At 41.6% G+C, this 27,146-nt stretch overlaps 1 protein-coding gene across 1 annotated transcript in view; it reads right to left on the bottom strand.

Moving 5' to 3' along the window:
* PSME4 (proteasome activator subunit 4) overlaps window positions 1–23,545 on the bottom strand; it is a 43,758-nt gene extending 20,213 nt beyond the window's left edge. Inside the window, exons 1-18 of the mRNA XM_068186264.1 lie at window positions 23,287–23,545; window positions 17,568–17,708; window positions 16,961–17,077; window positions 12,567–12,611; window positions 11,761–11,910; window positions 10,999–11,062; window positions 8,734–8,808; window positions 8,494–8,616; window positions 7,992–8,084; window positions 6,798–7,063; window positions 5,186–5,372; window positions 4,452–4,541; window positions 3,434–3,498; window positions 3,184–3,334; window positions 1,972–2,070; window positions 1,545–1,614; window positions 1,077–1,144; window positions 343–558 (exon numbers count right to left, since the gene is read on the bottom strand). Coding sequence (XP_068042365.1) covers window positions 343–558; window positions 1,077–1,144; window positions 1,545–1,614; window positions 1,972–2,070; window positions 3,184–3,334; window positions 3,434–3,498; window positions 4,452–4,541; window positions 5,186–5,372; window positions 6,798–7,063; window positions 7,992–8,084; window positions 8,494–8,616; window positions 8,734–8,808; window positions 10,999–11,062; window positions 11,761–11,910; window positions 12,567–12,611; window positions 16,961–17,077; window positions 17,568–17,708; window positions 23,287–23,459 — 2,193 coding nt within the window. The 5' untranslated portion in view covers window positions 23,460–23,545. The remainder of the gene's footprint in view (window positions 1–342; window positions 559–1,076; window positions 1,145–1,544; window positions 1,615–1,971; window positions 2,071–3,183; window positions 3,335–3,433; window positions 3,499–4,451; window positions 4,542–5,185; window positions 5,373–6,797; window positions 7,064–7,991; window positions 8,085–8,493; window positions 8,617–8,733; window positions 8,809–10,998; window positions 11,063–11,760; window positions 11,911–12,566; window positions 12,612–16,960; window positions 17,078–17,567; window positions 17,709–23,286) is intronic.
* Between the last annotated feature and the right edge of the window lie 3,601 nt (window positions 23,546–27,146).

Here is a 27,146-nt window from a genome sequence, read left to right as displayed (position 1 = left end):
GACCTGTAAAACACCACATCTCCTTGCTGTACATTAACTTACAGTAATCATGCAATCATGGTAAAAAAACACACATCACAAACCACTAGTAAGTCATATAGAACTACTCAAAACTATAAAACCACTCAAACCACAGTCAGTATTCATTTTTGATATCAATATACTTTAAATCAATTGTCATTTTCTTTCTATTTCAAAGCCCAAAGCATCACTTCCCATTGCTGCTACTATTGTCCAGAACTCTCCAAATAAAGCCATAGAGCATACGACTGCTTTTTAAAATAAAACAAACCCAAAAAAAAAAGTCAAATCCTCTAATCCTAAATAAATGAAAATCCTTGCCTTGATAGGAAAGTATTCAGAAAGAGGCTTGTCAAAGCCACCTGGCACACTGCAGTACTCTGTGGGGTAGATAAGTGTAGCAGAACGAAGAAGATGGTGCAGTAGGTTACAAGACAGAATGTAACCCTGCTTACAGGTTAAGTGTAGTGTGCGCTGCAGTATCTTCCCAAACTGCTCCCTGTACAGTAGCAGCTTCTTGCCATCCACTCGAGTGATCTGGGGGCACAGAGAGACATTGCAAACATCAGTCTGCTCCTGCAGGGCTGGACAGGGTCACACTCCTCAGCCCAGCTGGGCAAGGCTCCTTTCTCCAGCTCCCACTGAACTTGAACACCAACCAATGCTGCCACAGCTGCTGGAAAAGTTTCAGTGACACCATCTGCTTGACCCCATCCTGAATTTTCTAGCCATACTTATGTATTTTCTTAAATTAATTTAAAAATATTTATATTTACCAAAAAGCTTCTTATGCTTCTCCCTGCATTGATCCCTGTTCTTTCACTCCCCCTCAATAGCTGCTTTAATGTCATCCCACATGCAACACTGTGTTTATTTGCTTCAAACAACAGCCACTCATGTTGCATTCAAAGTTAGGTAAAAACCAGAATCTCTCCAGTGCCATTCACACAACATTTACATTGCTTTAATAGAAGTTTATATTTTTCTCCTTTCAAGGGCAGGATTAAGCAGGATGCAGTGACACACAAGCATGGGAAGAACATTTTTGGGAATACCTCTGATAAAAGCTGAAGATTCCAGAGCAGCTCCTTATCTAGTTCTTCATCATGTAATACATCATCATCTAGAGGAACAAGGGATAAGCACTGCTGTCACCACACTGCAGCCAAGTTTTCCAAACAAGCTGCATCAGAATCCAGATGCTTCCATCCCAAAACCTGACTCCCAACCCTCCAACACACACTGCACCCACGTCCAGCTGGAAGTCACTTTAGCTGACCGGAAATTGAGGAATGTCTGGAGACATTTCAAACTGCCACATTTTTAATGTGGTCTCGCAGCCAGACAGATTTTGGCCTTGAAATTACACAATTGTCACTTTGGGTTTTTTAGAGAGAATAATGTTTTTTTCCATTGCTAAAATGAACTTGTGGAAAACATCCAGAAGTTTTAGGTATTCTTTTCATGCTTAACAAAATCAACCCAAAAGCAAGCCATTAACACTGGAAATGTTAGAAACTTACTGCCTGTGAGGTGAGTTATGACATTGCAGCAATGTGGTACAAAAAGCTTCAAGGACTCCTCAGGGCGGCACTGCAAACAACATCACAAAAAGTCCATTTTAAAACAAAGTATCTGAGGGAATTCAGCACACACACTGATAAATATCTAAGACTAGATTGCATCCCAACTCCAATTCAACCTACAGACAGCCTGACTTCATGATTCTCAGTCAATAAAACCTAAATTTAACATAAATGCAAGATAAATACTGCATGAATTAACCTCCTGAAATATTGCTATATGCAACAAACCAATTTTAGAAGACATAATAGTAAGAGCTACCTGTGTTGACATGAAAAAAAAAATACAGCTATTACACAGGAAAAAGCAGCAGCATTAGCTATTTTGTTTTTTAAAGAGGGAGTGAAGTTACGAGGATTTTCTCACTTTTACTGCAGCCCGGCACATATCGGCAACCATTCGACCAGCAACTCTTGTCTCAAATATATTTGAAACAGCAAAGTTGAAAACCTTCTCCAAGGCAACCTGAGGACAAAAAGATGGAGATTGGTTTTTAAAAGAAAACCAAATTAGGTATCTCTAAATGTTTGATGTTACAAAGAAGCACTATCTCTATATAACCCTGTGTTCTCTTAAACCAAAAACCTACAATTCATATGGAAAAAAAAAATCAGAATAGAGAGCCAGAGAAAGCAGCTCTGTGCAAAGCCTGAAATGTTCTCTTTGGGAAGAGAAGAGGTGGATAACTCTTGATGACTAATATAAGTTTAGGGTAATTCTGAAAAACTACACAGAAAATGTTTTCCAGGAATAAGTCACAGGCTGATGACAGGAAAACTTATTTCACATGTCACAGTGAAGGAAAGCCAAGACACCCCTTAGTTAACAAATAGATAGGGAATTAATTAGCAACTATTTAAGTAATTTTAAAGCAGATTATTTCCATCCAACACCTTGCAAAGCAAGCTCAACTATATACAATATAGATTCCACAAATACTTTAATAATGGACAAACAGGGAAAATACAAACTAAATACTTAAGGACAACAAAGAATTAACTTAAGACTTGCATTTACCAAAAGATTCCAAACAAAAACCAAATCCAAGTGCCAAAACCTGGCATCTCCAAGTATATATTTATTTAAACAGAAATACAGTAACCCAAACTACAGGGAAAGAAGCTGTCCATATAATAACCTGTATTCTCTACCCTCTCCCTCTGAGTTTTTTAAATCCAGATAATTTTTCTGATCCCATTAACCACACAGCTCCTTCAACAGCCCCTTTGGCCCAGCTGAGGAAGAGGCAGGGAGGGGGAAGAGAAAAGGAAAGCAGGAGCTTAGGTGGGCCAGCATTATCAAGACAGGAAAATCCACAACCTAAACTGATACAGGGATAAAATAAACTGTTGGAATGATTTCTTCTTGTGTTTATCATCAGTTTGCAGGAGAGCTCTGTAGGGATGTAGATAAAATCATGAACCAAACTAACAAGAATTCAAGCTGCCCCCTCAGTCCTTTCCTTGGTTAAATGTAGAAGTTCACATTCACAAAGGAAGGAAGAATTTGAATGCACCAGTTGCTGTCAACCCAAAATTAAGTTTCCTAAAAGAGACGAAAAGCCCATGTTCTACATACCTTAAAGATATCCTTTGAACACTGGGTAAGGATTGTGCTGAAAGTAGAGGAGAGACCCAGTTCCACCAGACTCTCCAAATGAGTCATTTTCTCTGTTTCAGTCTCCTCTCTGGTTTGTTCTAATGTGCTGCTCTCTATAAGTCCAAAACATCTACACAAATAAACCCAGTAAGTGCAGGGTTAACAAGTGAAACTGGAAAGTTTGGTAAAGTTCTTCATGCAAAGCTTCCCCTATCCTTAGCTCACTCACCTATCCATAAACTGCAGCACAAAATCCTCAAATTCAGCAGATGCAGAGCACAATTCTCTCTCCACCTACAGTTTTCCAACACAAAGGAAACACATGAGGTTGGCTTTTATTAAGGAAACGAAGTTTATTTCCTGTATTAACTACTTCCAATGTCCAAGTGAGAACATCCTCCAGTGTGTTTCCCACCATACAGACTCAAGTGCTCCATGAAAGTTATTACTGGTTCCTGACATTGTCCTGTCCCAATTTTCTGGCCTGGATGTGTGTCCAAATAACCTCTCCGGGGAAATCAGGTCTGCCTCCATGGATACAACCTTTGGCCTCACCACTGATCCTCCTTTGCAGCAGGAGGTCAGCAAGGAGGTCAGGGATGCTGCCAGACCTGCTCTCCTGGCAGATTTACACTAAATATTCACTGAACAAACTCCTCTTCATTTTTGAGTGCTGCTGCTCTGGAGCAATGAAATTCACCTTTTAATTTGGGCAACCTGTAGCTGTCTGTGCTACAAAGTGTCCCAGCAGCAACCAGGTGTGGTGATAAGGGGGATAAGACTCACTGTCTAATGCTGTTACTATCTCCTGACTGGAAGAGATTAACAAATATCTGGAGGGAGAGCAATAGAATCTCAATCAGGGAAGGGAAACAGGACTTTAAAGAGGAGCAGGGGTTTCTTTAGGAAGAAAACAGCTGTGGAAAATGAAGGAAAAAACCCATCTAATGCACTATCTAAAATAACTACAGAGTCCAACATCCTCCTCAAGGCAGGGAAAGCTCCAGGTTAAATGACACTACACAGGGCCCTGAGCAATTTAGTTTTGACATAGTAACATTAAATTGCCTGAATTTAACATTCTCTGCAACAAGCTGTGACTAAGAACAATTACTAAAGGCTGTCTGTACACTGGTATCAGCTCCACTGATAGAAACAAACAGGATTCATATCTTTGCATACACTGCTGGAAATTAAATTGAAGACTAAGCTACAGCTTTGTTTTTATACCAACCCAGCACTCTTACCTCTGAAAGATCATCTCTTTCTTGCAATACAGATGAACAATCTACTAAAGGCACCAGAGTAGAAAATGTTGCAATGAACTGGAATGTAATCTGTTGAGAGGTACAAACAGCTCTTTAATGAGTGTTATTGTATCTACAATCTACAGTTAAGGTATAGGAGCTAAAGAAAATTATACTAAAAAAACCAAATAAATCCAGAACTCAATTCTTCCACCCTAAAACTTCAACAGCTATTTCAGATTTCATATATAAAACTTAACAACCAGCACTGTAAAAACAGTCTCAATTTTTTAAGTAATGTAGTCATTATTCTGTGCTGAACTTCAAAGCCACAAAACCCCAATATTTACATTGTTTTAAGTCAATTAATATAAATTTCTGAAAACATGGACTTTTATAACTTAATATAATGAAAACCTAGTGATACAGGGCTTCCTTTTGATCTTAACACACTAAGAATATTTGCAAGGAGCTGTGGAGCAGCTGTTTAATTCTGTTTTTCAGAACAGCCCAAAAAGTCAGAACAATGCTTATCACAACCACTTTGCACTGTTAAATGAGCCAAAGAGGCTCATAATATTAAATTTTTAGGAATAAAATTGTGCAGAAAAAAAAGGCTGATAAATTCTGGACACGGGAGTTACCTGCCTTCAGAGAAATATAAAATATTTCTATATAAAATATTAGTGAGTTGGCCGGTTATCTTCTAAAAAAGGCAATATTTGTACACTCACCATGCACTTGCTGAAGTCATTTGGGTCCACCCCAGGCAAGGCTCTCATCAGCAGAGGTAGCATGTGTGTGGGACCCTCAGGAAACCACTTCCCCCCAGACACCAGGCTCCGAGCCACTCCAATGACACAGCTCAGGGTGGCTGTGAGCTGATGAGGCTCTGTCAGGGTCTCAAGTGCAGGATATGTTCTGTAAAATGGGAGGCAGGCAGATGGGCAACAGTAATGTTTCTAAAGCCTTCTAAGAAAATAGAAGTGGACTGTACATGGCATTTTCTGCATGAAAGACAAAAAAAAATTTCACATTTCCAAAATTGTTTTCTTATCATTTTCCAAAAGATTGAATTTTGTTTTGTTACAACGCTCCTTCCATTGGATCAGGATTAAAGACCATCCGAGACGCTGCAGCACAGGAATTAAGAACTGCATCCAAAGCTACTACGATTTCCCTGTTTGGACTTGGTGGAAATGCCAGCTCTAAGGTTCTTGTGACAAACATGAAAACGTGCCTTGGCTGCCTCTAAACAGGGAGGGGATCTCTTACTTCATGTTACATTAAATCCAGACCTCTTTATCAAAACCTGGGAAGTTACTGTGATTTTTAAACCTAATTTTTTTTTCAACACTCAACACTTTTTAACAATACTTCCTGCTGTTACCAACAGCCTCCATAAAGGAGTCACAGTGCTCTGCCCTACGTCACCCAGAGCACTGCTCACCCAAATCATCTGGAACTGCAGCCAAGACAAACATTCCAGGGATAGTTTGAACGACAGAGAAGAAGTTGACTCTGCTCTCAAAACAGAAAGGGCAGCTCTACCCAGCACTGCTGTCCTCCTTGCAACTGCTGGGCTTGGGATGTTTTGCAGAAGAGTGGATTTATTGAGTTTTTACAACAGCTGAGTCAGGGAGGTGTGGAACATGGGAAGGGCTCTTCAATCAAATTCAATCCTCTACTGTTTTATTAAAGTACAAAAAGCTGCATAGGGAACACAGACAGGGGCTAGGAGGAAAGCTTTCAGTGGAGCAGGAAGGGGCACCATTTTTCTTTGGAATTTCAGGCCTCAAGGCATTAGAAATAGTACAAACCAAGTATTTCACCGGGGCACACCATCTGACAATCACAAAGTCATCAATGCCAGCGATTTTAAAACTGTAACATGCTCTGAACCAAACAGAAATATATCTTTATTGCTACACAACCATCCTGTGTATCTGGAACCTACCAGGTGGCTTATGAATAAAGGATGCAAAGCTGCTTTTTCAACTGATCCACCCACTATCTGACACAAAATGCTCCCAGAAATACAAGCCACCTGAGGACTGCCTACCCTAAAGCACACGAGCTGTCAACAACTCCCAAAAACTATGCCACTTGCCAGGTGTTTAAAAAAAATAACCAAACAAACAAAACAAATCAAATTAATTAAAAAATCGACTTCTCCCTTGCTCCCATTCTGACTGAGGTGATTGCTCAGGAGGGTGTATCAGCAGCTTCTCTCACTGCAAGCATTCATTCACAGCAAGCAATTAATTTATTATTTAGTGTGACTGCTTTTCCTATTTACTTCTTGGGAAGGGCACACGGATGTTGCAACGCTCCTCCAAAACTTACTTCTCAAGTACAGGTGGAATTACTAATTCAGGACGCATCAGTGCAAGGTTCTGCAGGGCTTGGGCAGCCTCCAGGCTTCCAGTTTTGCTGAACATTGCCAGGAGAACAGGCTGGATGATGCACTGCACGAAGTCTGTCACGTCCTGGTCGGTGAGTTTGTGGCTCTCAGGGACAGGAGTTAACCAGGTCACCTTCTTGTAGCGCTCGCGGTGCAGCCTCCTTACCACACCGCTGGGCAGCCTCTGCAGCAGCTTCATCAGTTTGTTCTGGGAACAGACCAGAAATGCTGGTCAGTGGCTTGGCAGCAGCACAACCTGAGCTGCTCAGGGCGCAACAAAAAATGAGTCAGGCAAGATCTTGGAATTACATGACCACAATAAGGGAACACTCAGAAGGACTCTAAATTATGATGTTCACAATTTGCCGCTAAACTGCGTTTCCCAAAATATCAGTAATTGTGCTGCCAGCACTGTGCCTTATGATTTAAAAAGTACTGAAAATCACATCATTAAGCAGTCAAGAATCAAGATTATTTACATAATTAGGACATCTTTGGGAGCATTCTCTGCACATTCACATGTAAGCAAATACTCTGATCAAGAACAAGCCAGCTCCCTTGGCTGCTGTGACCAGCCTTGCTGTTTTAATCTCTATTTCCCACCAGCTATCACAGTGAGATTCGCACATTCTTTAACAGAAGATTCCTCTAGTTACACCATCAAAAAATTATGTTTCAAACTAGATAATGCATTAAAAATACTTTTTGCTTTGTTTAATAGAATCACAGAATGGTTTGGGTTGGAAGGGACCTCAAAGCTCGTACAATTTCAACCCACTACCATGGGCAGGGACAATCTCCACTAGACCAAGTTGCCCCAAGACCCATCCTAGATTTTTATAACTTGAAGGCAGTAAGTCAGTAAGAAAAAAGTGATATCACACAGGTAATACTGACAGTGTGTGTGAGCCTCATTTCAAGTGCTGACTTATTTTTCCTGGCTATATCTGAATCAGATGTCTTGTTTTGGACCTCTGCATTGACATGAGAACGGGAGCATGGTTCGAATGACAGTGCAATCGTGGATCTTGATAATCCAAGGCTCCAAGCACCACAGACAATCTGGAGCACACAGGGCTGACAGGTTGAAATCCCAGCCAAAGTTCTCGTCTTGACACCCAAACCACTTGACTCACCAGCCAGCGCCCGTTATTTGAGGGATGGTAAAAAGAAGCAATGCTATTGAACAAGCCAGACAAGTGCTTCTGCACCAGCTTACTTGGTCCACCCTGAAACAAATAAACAACAGAATTTTATCACACAGACCAAGACAAAATGAACAGGTAACAGCAGCATGAGGCACAGGAGTGTTCTCCCCACAGTAAGACTTCAAAGCAGCAAATCACATCCCACCCTCTGCTCAGTACTACGAGCAAATTCTCTCCATCCCATCTGCCAAGGTTCACACTAAAACAGGTACCTGTTCTTTTCCCAAATGCCACAGGCAGCAGCTGTGACACAAACATTTCCAGCCCCATTCCACACTGACAGTGGAACAAGGGACTTGACAATATAATTTGGGAAAAAAAGCCCAAAACCACACTTCTGCAGTGAGCTCAGCAGAACAAATATTCATCTTAAATACATATTTAAATATTTGTATTAATTTTTGTTTCATTTTATGAAGTAGTTACTCACCATCATGGCTGTGATCCACATGACTGCATGTCCTACATCGTAAGCATTTGTTAAGAATCTTGGAACAACAACCTGATTGCTTCCCACTGGCAGATTTAAACTCCTTAAAATCCTAGTAAAAATCTGACAGGAAGAAAAACACACATTGGCATAAATTAATTTTCTAATCCAAAGGTGTTTTAAAAAACCAAACCCACCAAGCAAGGTAAGTAAGGCATATCATGAAAAGAGCACTGTTACCTTTGGTACATATGGATCCCAGTCTATGTACCCAATGTTGTCAGTGGCCAAGCGAGCAAAAAGATTGACTAGATGCTGAAAATAACCAGAAAAAAGGGAATATTCATTAGAATATATGGAGAATAAAAGATGCAAAGCCCTCCAGGTACTTCACATACACAAGATAAAAGCTACCCATGGCACAAAAAGCACTTGGGAAGGGATATTTCACTCCATCAGAACAAATAAAATGTGTTTCATTAGCCTAAAATAGCATTTATACAGAGACATGGAAGAAAATTCCACCAACTCATCCATCTAGCTTTTCCCAATATTTAGCTGTTTAGGACAATTAGTTCCTGCAGGATCCATCCTACTCAGTGTGTGCTGCTGGCTGCCACATTTGTGTGTTTTGGTTTAAATCCATCAGTGGCTTGTAAAGGTCACAGGCATCAGCTGTCAGCTGGGAGAGCAGTCTGTGACTGCCCATGAAGAATTAGACACTCCATCACCAGGAGACAGCCCCAGGAGTTGAAAAGGGAACTGGAAGATGTCCTCAGGAAAGACAGTTATCAGGACTGAACCAAAAAAATAGGAGATGAAGTCTCACTCTTGTATCCTAATGATGAAAAGCACATCACCCACCAACTCTGCTTTTAAGAGCTTCTCCAAATCAGGGAAGACCCACCAGGCTCTCAATGCTTCTATCGGTATTTTGAAGCAATGACAAAGCCAAAGGGAAGGGCCTTAAATAATCCTGCCTAATTCCGCGACAGATAGCCCAGAGGAACGGGTCACCTCTGAGGCTGAAGGACATGACAGCTTTGGAAAACCCCCAAGTTCAATTCAGGACATCAGACACAGCCTGAAGACAAGGGTTACATTTTCTTTAATGATCTGCATTTTTCATTTGGTATGAAGAAATACACATTGAAAAAAAATCCTTCCTTTGCACACAAGGAATTGATTCCACAAGTCCCCTTCAAACAGCAAGTCTAACTCCTGCCAAAGCAAGCTGAGGAAACGCCTGCAGCATACAGAGGCTTAAACTGGATTGCAGAGTCAGAACCCATGTGTCTAATTATCTGCATCCCAACCTGATGGAATAAACCTGACTTTAGGAAATGGACATGACAGAAAAGCAAACGAGAAGTGAAAGCTTAGGGAAAAAAAGCAAGCAAACTGTCAGTATACAGTGGAAGAGGGAAAAATATCAGAGATAACTTGTGAAAAGGTGCTGATGATTATTTGCTACACAGTTTGACAGAAACAAACTAAATAATGATGTTCAAGTGCAGGCTGCCACAGTTCTGTCAGAAGGAATAGACAGAATTATGTTTTTTTTTGGGGGGAGAAAGCCATCAGAAAAGCGCAAAAGTGAACACAGAATCTCCAAACCAGCTTTGGCATCACCAGTGTTTGAATCTGGACAACTGCCAAGTGCTGGGTCCAAGGCTGCCTCCCCGGATTTGTGATGGAAGGCAGGAAGACCCATGGAATGTGCAACCACGGTGGTTTGGAAATCAGCTTTCTCCTCAGACACGGAGAAGTTCTCCTTGTGTATCCAGGCAGGAGATTAGTAAAAGGAGACAGATGGCCAATGAGCTTATGTTCATACTGAGCAGAGAAAGAAACTGGGGATAGGCCAAGTTTCACTGCAGCAAAACCAAGGCACAGCTCAGCTGACACCAACAGCACCTGAGCTGCCGCTGGGGCTGCCTCTAGATGGTTTTTTATTTCCCAGCTTTGGATCTCCTCACATGAGGCAAACAGCAGGGGCACACAGATACATGGAAGACTACTTGCCTTGTAAGATACAGCCCAAGGGAATTTTTGGCCAAGGGGAGTGCAGGTTCTTTATTGTATCTCAAAGACGACAGCAGCTCATTGCAGTGAAGGCAAAATATCACCACTCAAAATTAGGGACCACCCAAGATGTATTAAAAGACAGAACAGAAGTGTAATTTCTAGAAATCACAACTGCACTTTGCATAATTCTAAGTATTAGCAGGCAGTCTGGAAATTGCCAGCATTTCCAAGGCTGGAATGAAAAGCTGCCTGAGCTGGCCATTAGACAATGTTCACCAAGCACAACTGCAGTCTCATTTATTTAGACAGTAATTGCTTGCCAACAATTATGAAATTATTGTCTCTGCTTTCTTGTACTAGTTAAAGCAGAAGGGAGAAAATCATTAAATCACTGTTTGGCTTCAATTCCTTGCAAGCACATTGTAGGAATATTTAAATGAGGATTTCTTCCAGTGTAGATGAAAAGCAAATACTTACCCCTTCCCACTGGGGAAGATTTTGAACCGACACCCAAAGGCCTATAAATTCATCAAACCAAAGCCTGAAAGAAAACAGAAGCAAAATAATTTTAACACTGAGAAAGCAGCTCCCTCACTGAATATTTATCCCTCATTTTGAGAGGTGGTTGCAGGAATTCACCTGCCCCTCAACTCATTCAGCAAGAACAGAGATCAACATGGACACACTTTTATCAATTTGCCACTCACAGCATATTCCCAAATCTGACTTTTAGTCCTTGCCTTTTTTTCTTTATTTCTCCTCTGACTCTTTTGATCCCCCTTTCACACAACTGTCTTTCCAAGAGTTTCTTTATCTACCTCAGCTCTACTATCACAACAGATAAAAATAAATGACACTTAATCTCCCTCTACCTTGCACCCTGAAATTTGTCCCTTTTGATCAGTGGTCACAAGTGTCGTTAGCTCCTTCTCTGAATTCACCTGAGGCCAAGGATGCAAACCCTCCACACCAGTCTCTGACTTAAATTCACCTTTACAAACTCCACTTAATTCAATTTAGTTTGATTTGCTGTGTGCTTTATTCAGTAGGGAAAAGGGACTAAGATTCCTGCAGGTTCCTTTTACCAAAGAAGCAGGTTGACAGTATTCCTGTCTTGAACTGTTCCCAAAAATGCTGCTGAGAAGGACAAATATTGTGTCCTGCCACCAGTGACTTCAAATCATCCTGTAAAAGATGATTCCTTGCATTTGGAACAGAGCACTCTTCAGTGACACCTACTTGAAACCCTTGTGGTGAAGTTCAGGGGGAAGGGTGGTGGGCAGGAAGAGCTCGAAGTAGGTGATGGCCTTCTGCATGGTCACATCAAAGGGACACATCAAAGGCCTCCACTCATCCAGCATTTCCGCAGTGGCATCTTCTGGGAAATACCTGAAAGCAAGGAAACCGTTGAATATACACAGACTTGGCTTTAAAGTTTGGCTCTCTTTAAGCATATTGAAAACCAGCTATTAATTTGTCATCAGTGTTTGCTTTAGAGTAAAACCATGTGCCCAGAGGCCAGAGGCAGGCAGCCCTCACCACCAAAAACCTTCACAAAATACCGGTAAATCAAGGACACTCTGGTGCATCATTTTAAGACCACCAATATAAAGATCCTTGTCTTGTTGAACCAGAGAAGAATCTGTACAATGTAAAACCATTTCACTGTGAAGGCTAGTCCAAATCAAACAACTATTAGTCACTTTTGATGCAACATAAAAAAAATATCACTTCAGGCACAAGGATCATTTATAGAAACATTACAGGAACACTGGTGATTTAATTTATTTTAAAACACACTAAGTATGCATGCAATGCAGTATTTAAAATGCATATTAGATAGATGTTTTTACAACAGAATTATTGCAACCAAGGCTGTTAAAAAGGAAAAATAAAACCCAGAGAAGTCTCTACCCTCCATCCTATATTTTTAAACAGCAGCCAAGCAATGACAGGTAGAGTGGGGTCTTTTAAACACTTTCCCCCTCCTTCCTAAATTAATATTAAAGATACCAAAAAAAAAAAATCAAGAAACAAACACTTACGGTCTGCAGCTCTTCACAAGTGTTTTCAGAACACTTTCTACAGAACTGAAATGAGAAGAGGAATTGTTAGGAATAATACATTACTATATTTCAGAGACAGTATAAAATAAACAGCCATTTGCTGACCTTTCCCGCCAGAGCTTAAGATAATGTTGATGCAATTAGATGTCTTTGAACATGCATTAGCTACCTGCCTTCTCCACAGACCTAACTGTAACGATTAAAATTGCTCTGCTCAACTCCTGGTCCTATTTTTTATATACTACTCTGGTATTTTCTGCATTTAAGTGAAGAATTACTATCACTTCATGGAAGTGACATCCTGCATTTTGTCCACGAACAACCAGCAAAGTGACTTCCGGGGGAGATGAAAACATAGAAAAATGGGTTTGTGGAATTCATGAATATTTGTAAGATAAATAAAGGCAACTTGTTGTTTTTAGGCTCCAAACACCATATTTGTCCTTCTCAATGTGGTTTTGGGCTTTGCCCAGCGGTTCTAAGAAGAAAGGAATTATCTGCAAATCAAGGGTTATTTCATTGGAGCCCCTCCCAAGTAACAGCTGATTTTAAAAGTGCCTTCATCTGCAGCAAGAACGCTTATTTGAGAAATCATTTCAACTCTTATTGTCACCTATTGTCACAGGATGCCATCAAACCTTTAAATAGACTAAATCTCAGAATAAACTGAAAGAATAAAAGGGATGGGGAGCAGAGAGTGATCAACCAACGCAAGCACAAAGGTAGTAAATTGTCACATTCTTCAAACCTTCCATTTATTACACAACCACCTCAAGACTAACATGCACTTTTACCCAAAAACGTTCCCTGAATGGAAAAAAAAAAAGTTCTGGCAGAACAAATTCTTTTTTAGATATGCCTTCTCTAGAAACACAAATATTGCACTCTTTCATTCATCATTCCAAAGGAACATTGAAGAATGCTTTTTCTGCTCAGAAAAAGATGATGCAAATATATTATCTTTAGAATTTCACCAAGATCAAATTAGTTTGAGACACAAAAATACTCAGCATGTACTATTGTCTCTCTAGTCCTACATGAAGTAAACTGATCCCATACACCCAGGAGAACTGAAAAATGAATAAACCACTAATTCCCTTCAACACTCAATACAAGGCAGCAAAAGCCCATCCAGCCCTCCGAGCACTGCTTCAAACAGTGCCCTAGAAGATGCAAAATTATGTACATTTTATGCAACAGTGACAAAGGCAACTCAGAACCTACCCCAGAAAGAAAATTTCAAGCTAACTGACTCTAAAATGTGGAGAAGAAAGGCCAACCAGTCATTAAATAAAAATAAAACCAAACTCTGCAGGAAGCTCAGGAAGATCCTGGATTCAAGTGAATATTGTCCTTGAATGAGTTAGAAAAAAGATAACAGTTGTTCCAAGAGCAGATAAATAAAGCATGAACCAGCACATTCCTTAAGAACATTAAAAATTTACATGATAAATGTTTGGGTGACAAAAACAAACAAGCTCTCCCCAGACTATCATTCCACTCAAGTCAGCTCTCACTAAGGAAAACCTGAAGGACAGGAATTTTAACAAACACTGAGGCCGGAGATCAACAAATTTTTAAAATTAACGAGTTTTAAGTCAGATCTCAGCATTTGTCAGTGTGAGGGAGCAAAGGAGAAAGACTGAGATGCTCGCTTCTCTCTTTTGGTTACAAATTTAGGAAGCCAGAAAACAAAAAGCAACAGCGAGACAATTTTGTACCCAAGTGACTTCCATTCAAGAGAGTGTTCAAGTACAGCCCAGCTACAAGAGACATCCTGGAACATTCCCAATAGGGGACTGCTAGGAAAGGACAGGACAATGCAGCTGGGGAGGTACATTAAAGAACACTCAACACCACTTTCAACACCTATCACTGTTAGCTTTTTTGGCACTACAGGATTATTTTCTTCTTTGGAAAGGGTATGATGATAGCGATTTGCAAATTGGTTTTTTTTTCCCTGCATTTACACAGAGAAACATGTTTCAGTTAAAATGATTAACATGCAAACTGAGAGGAGTGACAATTACATTATCAAAAAGCAGTAAGACAAATTTCAGTTTTTCAGAAGGTCTGAAGGTGAAGTCCAGTCCTGAAGTGGACACTCCACCACAGAGCTTAAATTAACACAATGGAAAGAGCAACCAGCTACAGTTTCACAAATTATTTTAGTGATCTCCTAACAAGAGTGAGCCATCTCTCACTGGATTAGTACAACTAAGCCCTTGTTTCTAAAAAAAACCCAAACAAAGCAAACCCCACTGCAATCCCACTGCCACTTCCACCAGTTTTCTACATTTATCATATACCAAAACTCCTGATGCTGTTTCCCTACAAAAATAACCAGTGAACTCTTGACACAGAAGCTCTTCACAACCCCAAGGTTATTGCTGGGTGGATTTTCCAGAAGCCATTATCTCACTGCTAAAGCACTTTCCATGATTTCATTGGATTTAAGAGGAAGGTACCCTCACTCCTGCACCAATGGTGATTTTATCCATAATCACACACAACAATTGCTCCAATGGAAAACTTAGCTCTCATTTAAACCCCTGAAATGTATTTGCTGGTTAAATTAGTTAGAACAGAGCCCTGGAGAGCCACTCCAACTCACTGCCTGGGTCCCCAGTTAGCAAGGTTTACATCCAGTGCGACATTCTCATAACCAGTGGTGTCAGGTTAACATTGGCCTTCCAAATACAATTATTTATGCAGAGACTTCCACTGTGTGACAGTGTTACAGTCCAACAGAACATGCAGAAGGGACACTGGCCAGAACTCAACAGAAAAAAAAAAAAAAAAAAAAAAAAGAATCATTCTTACCACCTATGTAATACATTAAGCACAAATGTTTTAGGTGAAGACCAGCCTGGTTGATATGAACTGAATGTAAACAAAAATAAAATTCAATTAAAACAGGAGATAAATTAAACAGCTATAAATTAGCTTTTAAAACCTTGACTTCCACCAAAAAGGTACCTCTTGAAAAATGATGAGCACTGTATGAGAAGGAATCGCACTGCATGGAGTGTCTGACATGGAATAAAGTTAATAAAATTGAATTGCCTTAGTCACATCATCACAACAGAAATCTTCCTTCCTGTTGAAATTCCTTTATCCTCCTGGAAAAATTCCCTCCTGCCCACACAGTGAGCAGTTACTCAACACCATCCCCCCAGAGCAAGGTGTGCAGGTACAAAAATTAAAAAATAAAATAAACCAAGGAAGGCTCTGCTCTCACATTTTACCTACAGTTACCAAAATAATTCAATTTAGCAAACTGACTTTTTTCAGCTACACAGCCACAAGAGAAATTCAGCCTGAAATGCTCCACATATTTCCTCTTCATGTTCCTTATCAGCAATAGGATCTTCCCCTCAAGAATCAGTGGCAGTGTTTCAGTTTCATTCAGAAAATTATCTTTTAAAAAGCAAATGAAGCACTTTCACCTGCATTTCTTGACATAAAGTTTCAATTCAGTCAAAGATAATGCATTATCCATGTGCTATCTTTTATAATTTGTAATTTATAGAGCAGGACCTTCTCTGACTGGGATAATTATGAAAATTTTAAGTCTGAAAATCTGACAGATGGAGAGGGATTGACAGCACAGAGAAAGCAAAGAAAACAAGTTTTCATTTTTAAAATGAGCAGAACATGTCTATAATTCTTAACTAGAGAAGGGAAATTATTTCTCCCTATCATGGCATCACTTTGAGTAAATACCTGTATTTCCTATAGAAAATATTTCACTTTTCTTGGAGAGCAGACTCATTTATACCTGGATTCCAGATCCTGGGAATGATTACAGGACAAATACTGAAGGACAGTACTGTTTGTATCTTTTCCCCCACAACTTTACTGTGTTACAGAAGAGAACAGCATACATTTAACTTAGTACCTGTGCTGGTTTTGGCTGGGTAAGTTAACTTCCTTCACATTATTACCCATCTTTAGCTCAACCCACAAGTTTTCTCACTTTTACCCTTCCAGTTCCCTCCCCAGTCCCACCAGGAAGGGCAGCATGCGAGGCTTAGCTGTTAGCTGGGTTCAAACCACAACAATACTGTTAAATATTTCATACTAAATTTATTAAACTGTGGGTTATCACCCTAAAATCAGTTGAGCGAGACCTTTGTTGCAGTGTATTTAAAAATTAATCACATTCATGAAGAAAGAAACAGCATGACAAACACAAAGCAGAAGGAGATACATGATTCAGTGCAGCCTTGCATGCAATTATTGAAAGGTGCCTCGTGAAAAAAGGAACAGAATATTTCACATGTTTCAAATTCCCAATATTAAAAGCACATTACAAAGTAGTGTAAAGCAGGTACTTATGGTCTATCAAATGTTTTCAAATGTGAACTTACTTGGGAAACCAATTTAATCCCAGATGTTCTGTTTTGGAGTATAATATCCTTTCCAACATTTCATAGAGTGGTCGCCATGGTAACTCTAAATCATCCCTGGAAAGCAGTTCCTTTTTCCTAATAGGAAACAAAACACCAGGCAGTTCAGGATACAACACTGATATGGACATGCTGCACATGGAAATACCCCCATCCCTGCTCCCAGTTTGGCACAAACTGCAGGAAGGCCAGGCAGGACCAGGCTGGCCACTGGCAGCCTTCAGCACAAGTGACACTGTCAAGATTTTCCCTGATTAAGTGAAATAAACATTACTGAGTCGTGAGCCAGTTTTCATCTTCTCCCTAGCTGAGATTCAGCCTTAATTCTTGGCTCTCTGAGCTGTTTGGCTTTCCTGATACGGGGAAAACTGGCATTCTTCCACTTTCAGTCCCACTCCTAAAGCTTTGAAGGTGTTTGCACAAGAGAACCCTTTAACCACCAGCACTACAGAGGGCAGATAAGTGAAGTAACCTGTAAGAACTCTGCTACATGAAAGGTACAACATTGAGCAAGAGATCAACTGTTCTGACACAGAAGTTTCCACAGTCAGCAGAAATATCTACTCACTTTAACAAGTTGATCAGCAGGCGTGCAAATCCTTGCATCATGCTGATCTCCAGCTTTGGAATTGTCACCAACTCGTACAATAGTTTGATAAACAGCACGTGATCCTCCTTGCTGAATTTTCTCCCATACAGTCGGATGTATCTGCAAACCAAACACAAGGGGAGTCAGCAATATTTTAAAACATCCCATTTATCCAAGACCTGAGCCAGAATCCCTCTGATTTGCTGTTTAGTGAAACCAAACTAAACCTGGTTCTCAAGCCCAACAAGTAAGAACCTGAAGACACACACCAAAGGAAGATTTACAACTGCAACTACAGGAAGAAAAAGAATGAACAAATAAAGTTTACTGCCCTCTAAGATTCTACAAATACTGTAACCTCATGGACAGGACACAATCCAGAAGCTAAAAAAAACAACCCAAAAAGTATCAAGACAAGCCCAAATCCAATAGCTTCCAGCAAAGACGAACAATTGATTTAGACACTGAGCTTAGCCAGTGGTGTGTCCCACTGTCTTCAGCAAGGGTAGATCCATCAGACTCATTCCGGAAGAAGTGTTTGCTGGTTTTAGGTTGAGATTGAAAAAAAGAAACATATTTCAAGTCTTTGAAAGTATCCTGCACCCGAAAAACCTATATAAGGTGCTATCAGAGCATTTTAGGTGTGGCACAGCTGCAAATTACTGTTCACTGGGAGGCAACTTCCCTTTTTATTACTGCTCTGACTGTTCTTAAAGATGCATAAGAAAGCTGTTTTCCACTTCCCTTTTCCTGTCAAATTCATGGGGGGTGGATGTTTACCTTTGATGGGCAGTGTTTTCACTAATGTTCATTTCAACATCTTGTACTTACTTTTAACACAGAAGGAAACAAACAAACTACAGGATAACCCACTTTTCCACCACAGGAACCTAAATAACCTGGATTGGCCAGAGACACTACCTACCTACAGAATTACACCACCAAGAGCTGAACACCTACACTTTTCACATGCCTAAAAAAGACAAGAAAAAGAATCCTCAGGGAAAGAAAAATGGGTGAAACATGTATGATTAAAAAAAAAATAAACTGCCTGTAAAGTAAGTTTTAACTACAAAGAAACACAGAGATCCAATTTATCTGCCAGTATTGCTATATATAACTGAAAATAAAATGTTTGGCTGGTTCTCCTTCGTGACATTTGCTAACAACAGCTCTGCTACACAAAATGCTGTTTAATTAAGAAAGGAATAAAGTACACAGAAACATGCTGAACACAAAGATGTCACTATGCCCAAGCAGCAGGACTTGATGCCAAATTGCTCCCATATTTTACAGCTTCTTTATGTAGGAGCAAGGCAGACCTGAAAGGGGTCAATTATTTGTATTAATCCAGCTGAGCATGAAGGCAGTGTCAAAAAATAAATCCCTTCTAGAAAGGGGTGCTCAGCCTTTTCCTCAAGATTAAACAAGAAAAATCTTTCAGAGGGGAACTGCAAAATTTTCAGAATATCCCTTCAGAAGGGATGAAATATCACCATTACGAAATAAAAGAATATAGGCAGAACTTCATAAGCCCTGAAGGGTGTCCAGGGGCCAATCAGACAGATAATATTCATCATAGAAACGGTGTCTCTTCAGGATAATTGAGTTACTGGGGAAAAAAATAATTGTAGAACTAAATGATTGCAAAATAAAAGATAAGACTTCTGAAAGCAGATAATGCTTCATTGAGATCATATAAGCTCTTATCCTGCTAAAAGGATAAAATTAATGTCCTTCACTGTTCAGCTACATGGAAAAAAACTCCAAAATTCAACAAATGAAACACACCTACATAACATGAAAAACCTGATTAAGGCGTGAAAATTCTGTTTCCAACTCCAGCCTTTCTGTACAGGGTCTCTGGAGAGTAAAAAAAAAAAAAAAAAGAAAACCGTAAAGCCAATTCCTTAGTCTCGGAGTGCTGGGTATCCAATCTCTCCCTCCGAAAGTACAATAGGCCTATTTTTAGGAAGTGTACTATCATATCATGTGGCCACCCTAAACTGCCCTAGAAAGTTGGCTGCTCTGCTACAGTTAAAAATTACCTCTCCTCCAGAAGCTGAACAGCACGCTCCCCTAAATTCCTGGCTCTCCATCTGCATTTCCTAACACACAGAACAGGATCACGACTGGTTTCAAGCTCAGTTTTTGACAAATGATGTGATAAGCAATGAATCATGCTCAGCAGGACTGCTTAAATCACATGTACATGTACACAGCACACACATCCCTCACACAGCCAAAGAAAGCTTCTCTTTCCCTGATAAAGATGAGAGAAAGATGTCAAACAAGACTTTTAGGCGATAGTGATTAAAATACTTGGCAAAGTCCCACGGAGACATTTCCATCCTCACTGTAACTTTGTGTCCTGTCATTCCCCTTCCAAACAGTTGAACTGAGTTTTTTCCACACCTTACAGCAAGACAGTTTAATGTCATTTTGTAAGTCTACACCTGACAAGCACATGAAATAACATTGTCAGGGACAGCAATTGAGTCCTTCATCTTCCCACACCCCTGACTGCTGGAGCAGAAAGCATAGAAAAGCATTTGTGTGTTTGTCTGGCTGCAGAGTTAACTCCATGGACAGTAACCATGAAATGTCTGATTTATATTAATATGTTGATTTACTGACTATGTTTAGGGTTTTTTTAATTTTGAGAACAACCTGTGAATCATTAAAGAGGGGGAAGTTGAGACAATGTATACTGCTCACATAAAGACCATAAAAAATTATGGAGCAAGACCAGTTAAGCAAATTATTTTGATGTAACCTGCTTTCCCCAAACACACTGTGGCAAGCCGAGATTCACTCTTCTGCTTTCACAACGGGTTAGTATTTTACAAGCTTTTACCAGACAAAGCTGGAGGAATCTTGGAGCAATTATTACGGATTTAACTGCCAGTCTTTGGGGCAAGTTTTACTTGTTTCAGAAGCCTCATGAAATCATAAGTTACTCTCCTCAAAGGAGAGAAAGTTCTCTCACCACAGTCCACACACACATCCCAAAAAAACCAGGTGTCACCCCTGAAAATGACCCATAAAAGAATTATTCAAATCAGCTTACAGACGTTATGTTACAAACTCCTATCTTCCTCTTTTCTGTTCTCCCTCCCTACTCAGTTCATGACATCAGACAGCTGAAACAGCTGGTCTGAAGATAAATATGTGCAAGTCATCGTTCCAGCTGTGGGGGGTATAAAAACTACACAATTCAGCTGTCACCATGAAAGAGTACTCAATTTTTTATTTCAAAAAAAGATCTGAGTTTCACTTTCATTCTCTCCTGTGGCACAGAGCTGTAAAAAGCTGAGGAGGTGTAACTATGCAGGTATATCATCTGCATGCTGTTTGCTTTGCTCATTTGCATATATCTGTATTAACATTTGTATCTGTACAATAAATAAAGACATAAATTCTTTCACAGAATACTGCAAGAATTCTGGCCTTTGCAATTCAGACATTGGCAACAAATCTAAGCAGCCATCATGCCATTATGAAGATTCTGAGCATTTTCTTTTTAGTAATTATAGCTTTTTTCAGGAGAGAAAAAGGGGAGCAAGTAAATTTGGAGATGTAGATACTGGATTCTATTGTCATGAACACCACAGGGCTGGAAGTGTTTTATCTATTCCTGAACTTCTGCTACTGTGTTTCACAGAATGATAGAATGGTTTAGGTGGGAAGGGACCTTAAAGCCCATCCAGTGCAACACCTTGCAACGGGTAAGGGACAACTTCCACTATCCCAGGATGCTCCAAGCCCCATCCAGCCTGGCCTTGTACACTTCAAGAGATCCAGGGGCAGCCACAGTTTCTCTGCACAGCTTGTGCCTCCTCATCCTCACAGGGAAGAATTCCTTGCCAATATCCCATCTAACCCTGCCCTCCAGCTGTTTGAAGCCATTCCTCCTTGCCCTGGAACTCCAGGTCCTTACAAATAGTCCCTCTCCATTTTTTTTGTTTGCTTCCTTCAGGTACTGGAAGGCCACAATTAGATTGTTCAGCCTGGAAAAGGGAAGGCCTGGGGCAATCTCGATTCTCTCAGCCTTTTATCCCTATAAGTACTTTGTCGAGTCAAACAGAGCAGCAGCACATCTCTCACATTAATTACACCAGCTTATTTTTTTTACACCAAGCCCACTGTTTCCTCCCCTGCCCACACCAAACACACAGCGTCCCTTTATCTAAAATGCCAAAGAAAATCTTGGTACTAACAGGCATCAGACAAGCTGCAAACATTCACAATGAATTCAAACTTCAAAGTGTAGGTGGAAAACCACAAATTGGAGCCTGCTGACCTTTCTGTGATTCATAAAGCAGCACAGCAGTGGTTCCCAACAGGCCAAATTCACTGCCCTGGAGCCTGAAGTGGTAACAGCAATTGCCATTTACAGAGTGAGTAACAGGGTGATTCTAAGGCACATTTAGAATGAATTTCTGTGCCTATTCAGCCTGTTTAGCTAAAGCTCATTTTTCTCACAGCAGGGATTCCTAAGTTTATTTCAACTCGATGGGAAAAGGAAGTTCCACCACAGGTATAGACAACAGGTACCACCGAAACCAGTATGAGTTGACAGATGGCTGGGGGGCGGGAAGGGAAGCAGTGCTGAACTGGCTCTAAGCAAGTTCAAACTGTCACATAACACAAACATGTGAGTCATTTTGCAACCACCACTGTAATTCTATCTAAGACTGCCTCTTGGGAAACAGAAAGACGCTTACATTCCGATACAGTCGAATCTAACAGGCTTTGACTGACAAATGTATATTAAATTCTCAATTGATACTATAAAAAAAGGCTTGTGTAAGGAGAGAAGTTGTAAGTAAGTGTTTCAAAACAGTTCAAACACATGTACTTTGTTGTTTCTGGCACATAGGAAACGCTGTTTGTAAAAGCACACACAGCCTTCAGCAACAAACATGATAAACATCCACAGAATTTACTGATTGCAGCTACAGGACTCACTGTCATATGATGCCATACACAGTGCCAGAGTGTCCCGAACAAAATAGGGTCAAGTGTACTTCGTAAAATTCACGAGAAGAAACCTATGTCGTACTCGGTGCTATGAAACCACCGCGAGTTCATCTGTATAAAAACAACACTGCCAGCACACATAGCACGGCCAACATCAGCACAAACTACCCCACGCCAGAGTTCAGCCAAGATATCAAGGGCACCAGCGGTGTTTACACAGCATTAAGCCAGAGTTTAATCCTGCCAGCACTGACCCAACAAATGGCCTGTCTTGAGAAAGACTTCGTGTCCCTATAGCAGAAGTCACACGGAGATTGTATCAACCACAACTTGCTTAAGAAGGGGAGAGGTGAAACAGGTGGCCAGACAGGCATTAAAAATTATACATGTATTAAAAACAAAAGCACGAGCTAGACGCACAAGCGCTTAAGTCGTAAAATTCGGAAGTTTCAGAGGCGGCAGGCGAGCTCTTGCGGCCGGAGCCACCTTTGTCCCCGTTTCCGATGTGGAAGTGCTGGCCTTGTGCAGGGCAGGGACGGGACAGCGGCCGGGAGCGGGGCCCGGCCGGGTGCCAGCGGTTCCGTTATGCGGGAGGCGCTCCTGGCGGGCAGGGCACGGCTTGGCCGGGCTCGGCAAGGCAAGGCAAGGCAAGGGACGGGACTGACGCGCCGCTCGCAGCCCGAGGCCCCGCTCCCCGTCCCGCCCCGGCACTCACGTCGAGAGCTTCCTGGTCCAGAAGAGCCCGCCGGGCCAGAGCTCCTGCAGCTGCACGGCGCGGGCCAGGTTGCCCTTGATGTGCTCCAGGAAGCGGGCGGCCTCTGCCTCCAGGCGCTCGCCATAGGGCAGCAGCTTGTTGTAGACGATCTCCTTCTGCGGCGGCCGGGCCATGTCGGCGCTGCCCGGGGAGGGCCGGTGACCGCGGCCGCCGCGCCCCGCCCGCCCCGCTCGGCTCTGCGCCGCTCACTTCCGGCGGAAGGCGGGCACGGGGCGGCTCCGGGCGCTCCGCGGGCACGGGGCCGGGCCGGGGGCGCGGGGCTGGGGCCGGGCCGGGGCGGTGCTTTGGGCACCGCCGCTGGGAGGGGCGGAAAGGCCACGGCGCCCGCCCGAGATCAGGGTTCGCGCTCTGCGGCTTTGCGGTTTGTTGAAAAGCCCTTCTCCTAAAGCTGCCGCCACCTGGACGCGTAATTCGGAGTGAAAGCATTCACCCGCCGGCTGCTCTCATCGGGAGGGAGTCAAGCATTGGTTCTCGCTCAAAAACACTCGGGGTGAGGTGGGGATGGGGCGGGTGCTGGAGATAACGGGGCAGTGCCCATCCCTGGAGAGGTGCAGGGACAGACCGGACACTCATTGCCGGTGTCTGTCGGGCCATAGGCTGGACTCGACGATCATCTCCGAGGTCTTTGCCAACCTAATTGATTCGGTAGTGCTGTAATTAGCCCCGGAGTTTGATAGCAGATTGCGCGGCTGCCTAAGAGGCTTATTTGAAATAATAACGCTAGTCAGGAGCGCAGAGCTCGCCCGCGGGCCGTGGGTGTGGGATAAACTGCTGAGGGATATGTGATAACAGCACTGATAGCTGTTATCTCCAGCTGTCCTAATATAATTGAATTTCCCCTCAAGAGTTACATCGTGGCCATACAACAGCTGCAAACTGATTAGATTTAGAGCTACTGACAAGGGCAAATCCTGTTTTCTATCTTGACGCTCAAACTAGCTCTGCTTAAAATTAAAAAAAAAAAAAAAAGACGGCTAACTAAATTCTGGAACACGATGGGGAGAGGAAAAACGCCACAGAAAACCTAAGTATGACAGGCAAAGGCATGGCATCTTCCTGACGAATGCACTTACACCATCTACTTTCTTCACCCTCCTAGACCTGTATTTTTAATAAAGGGAGCACCAGGATTTTTTTTAGTGTCCCATCCTTCTGAAATACCCTTCCATTCCTAGAAGATTTTGTATCACATGATCTTGTGGATCACATCCACAACTTTTACATTATTACAAAATAGTTGGACTTCACTAAATTTGTTGCTATCTTTCACAGGGACTTTATGCTTGTGTTGCCTCATAACTGCATGAGGCAAAACAATTCATAGATGAATCTCTGCCCTTTCTGGCTTGAATTAAAAATGAAAACTTGATCATGGTCAGCCTTCTGTGGGGATAAATTGTATCTCGGTTTAGCATTTTTCTGGTGAAAGCAGAAATAAACAATATGAAAAGAATAGTTTTATCAGCAATTCAGTCAAGGATAAATTGGCCCAAAAGCTCTAATTAAAAACCAATATCTATAGTTAGTGAAAAGGGTAAGTGAAAATATGTGTGCATTGAAATTGAAAAGTCTAAAATTACTTACTTTCTGTCACTTAGAGGCAATTCTTGATAATCACAATGGTGATTTGTTCAGACATTTCCAGTGTGGGAAAGTGTTTGTCAAATTTGAACCATGCCGTTTGTTTGGACTTGGAAGGAGAAGAAAATCAAAATTCTAGCCCAGTTTTCTAAAATTGAAGTTGGCAGATACATCAGGAGCTTCCCAGCTGCATTCTGTTGCTTTGTAGCCATGTTGTAGAAAATTACTCCTGCCCTTTCTAACCCAAGTTAAAACTAAGCCTTGATTTTTCAGGCATTTTGGAATATTTGGCATGTGAATGAACACCTCTGACCTCAGGGAGCCTGTTCTGTCTGAGCCAACAAGCTGCTTCTCAGCTGTGGCCTCAGACACATGAATGCCTTCCACCAGGATTAAACACGCACCTTTTGGGGAAAAACATGCCAAGTTATGCCATCAGCACCTCTGACAGCCATCCTACTAACTAATCTGATCTCTTCATTCCTGTTTTAGAGTCTGAAACAAGGGGAGAGGAGATTCCTCTCCATGAGTAATTACAGTAGTAAGCATACCTGTAGTACTTGCTTTTTGAATGTATTTTCTGCATGTTGATTCATTTACTAATTACATTTAGTAATTATTAAAAAAACAAAATCCTTTCCCCTCCCTGCTATGCTGCCATTCTGCTCTTTAAAAAGAGAAAAAAAAGAGATACATTTTTCCAAGTGAGTCAAAAATAAATGTGTTGTTCAAGTTTGCAATATGTTTTGGCTGCAGCAGTGTGTGAGAGCACATTTGGTTCCCGAGTCAGATGATGAAGGATGGGGCTTTCATAACACAGGACCCGTCTGTGCCACTTCACATCAACAGCTTCTTCCTCTCTTATTAAGTAGGAGGAATATGAATTGCCAGCAACCCAAATATGGCAGCCACCTGTTGGTTTTGGCATTGCCTCCTGAGAGCTGATGAATCCGAGTGGAGTAGTTGTGAGAAAAACACAATCTTCCCATTCATGAGGAACTTTCAGTGCTGACAGTGGCTTGGGTCATGCTGGGGGTTGTCCATGTATTCCCTCCTTGGGCGATGCCCGAGGGCAGCCAGCACCAGCACTGGCACAGGGATTTGGGAATCTTGTCACTCAGCCTTGCTTCCTGTTGCCTCAGCTCTCCAGGGACTACTTAGCACAGATGTTTTCCTTAGTGACCCATCTGTCCTTTTCCACCCAAGTTGGATAATTTTTAAATGACAGATTTCTATCCATTTTTCAGCACCTGAGGCTCTTCTAGTCTGAAGGGAACCTACAAGAAAAATGGAGAGGGACATTTCACAAGGACCTGGAGTGACAGGACAAGGGGGGATGGCTTCAAACTGAAAGAGAAGAGCTTTAGATGAAGTATACACAAGAAATTCTTCTTTGTGAGGATGGGGAGGCCCTGGCATAGGGAAGCTGTGGCTTCTCCATCCCTGTAAATATTCAAGGCCAGCTGGACAGGGCTTGGAGCAACCTGGGATGGTGGAAGGTATCCCTACCCATGGCAGAGGGTGGAACTGGATGGGCCTTTAAGCTCCTTTCCAACCTAAACCACTCTAGGATTTTACAGTTTGGAAAAGAGTAGCCAATCCAACAGGAGCTTCATATTACCTGGATCATACTTGTCCTAGTCCATGACCCCCCATATCTCACAAAGTGCCACTATAGGAATAAAGAGGAATAGCTGCTTTTTGATGAGGATGCTCAGACTTTCCCTCCGCCCCGCATTTCTAAACTGGTCAGTCATCCAGAGCTGGTGCTGAAAGGTGCTAAAGAGGCAACTCAGAAACATCCCTGTCACATAAACTTCTATTTTACAGAGAATTTGTCTATTTGGGGGAGGAGGACAAGAGTAATTACAGCATCTGAATGAGGAACTTAAAGTTTCCTGTGTAGTATGGGACAAAAATAGGTTCTTCTAAAGTGTGATTCAGAGGAACTAATTTTAGGACCCTAAAATAAGGCTGTCTAAATACTCCATAACAGGTTTCAAGTTGGATGGGGAGGCGGGTTCAATGTCACCTACAGCACATACACTGAATATTGTTCTTTTTCTGCAATGCCTATTTGGATCTGTGTGTTCTAATGTAAGTGGAACAGTTCTGTTGAGCAGTAATAAGAGGCCCTTGTGAAGAGGTTAAAGTGTTATTATGGGTACCTGTATAATATTTAAAACTCTATTACGTAGACAAGCCTGACCAAATAGGTG

The sequence above is a fragment of the Anomalospiza imberbis genome, chromosome 3, assembly GCF_031753505.1.
Source record: "Anomalospiza imberbis isolate Cuckoo-Finch-1a 21T00152 chromosome 3, ASM3175350v1, whole genome shotgun sequence".
NCBI classification, from domain to species: Eukaryota; Metazoa; Chordata; class Aves; order Passeriformes; family Viduidae; genus Anomalospiza; species Anomalospiza imberbis.
Note: the sequence above shows the minus strand (reverse complement) of the source record. Positions and strands in the feature narration are given on the sequence as shown.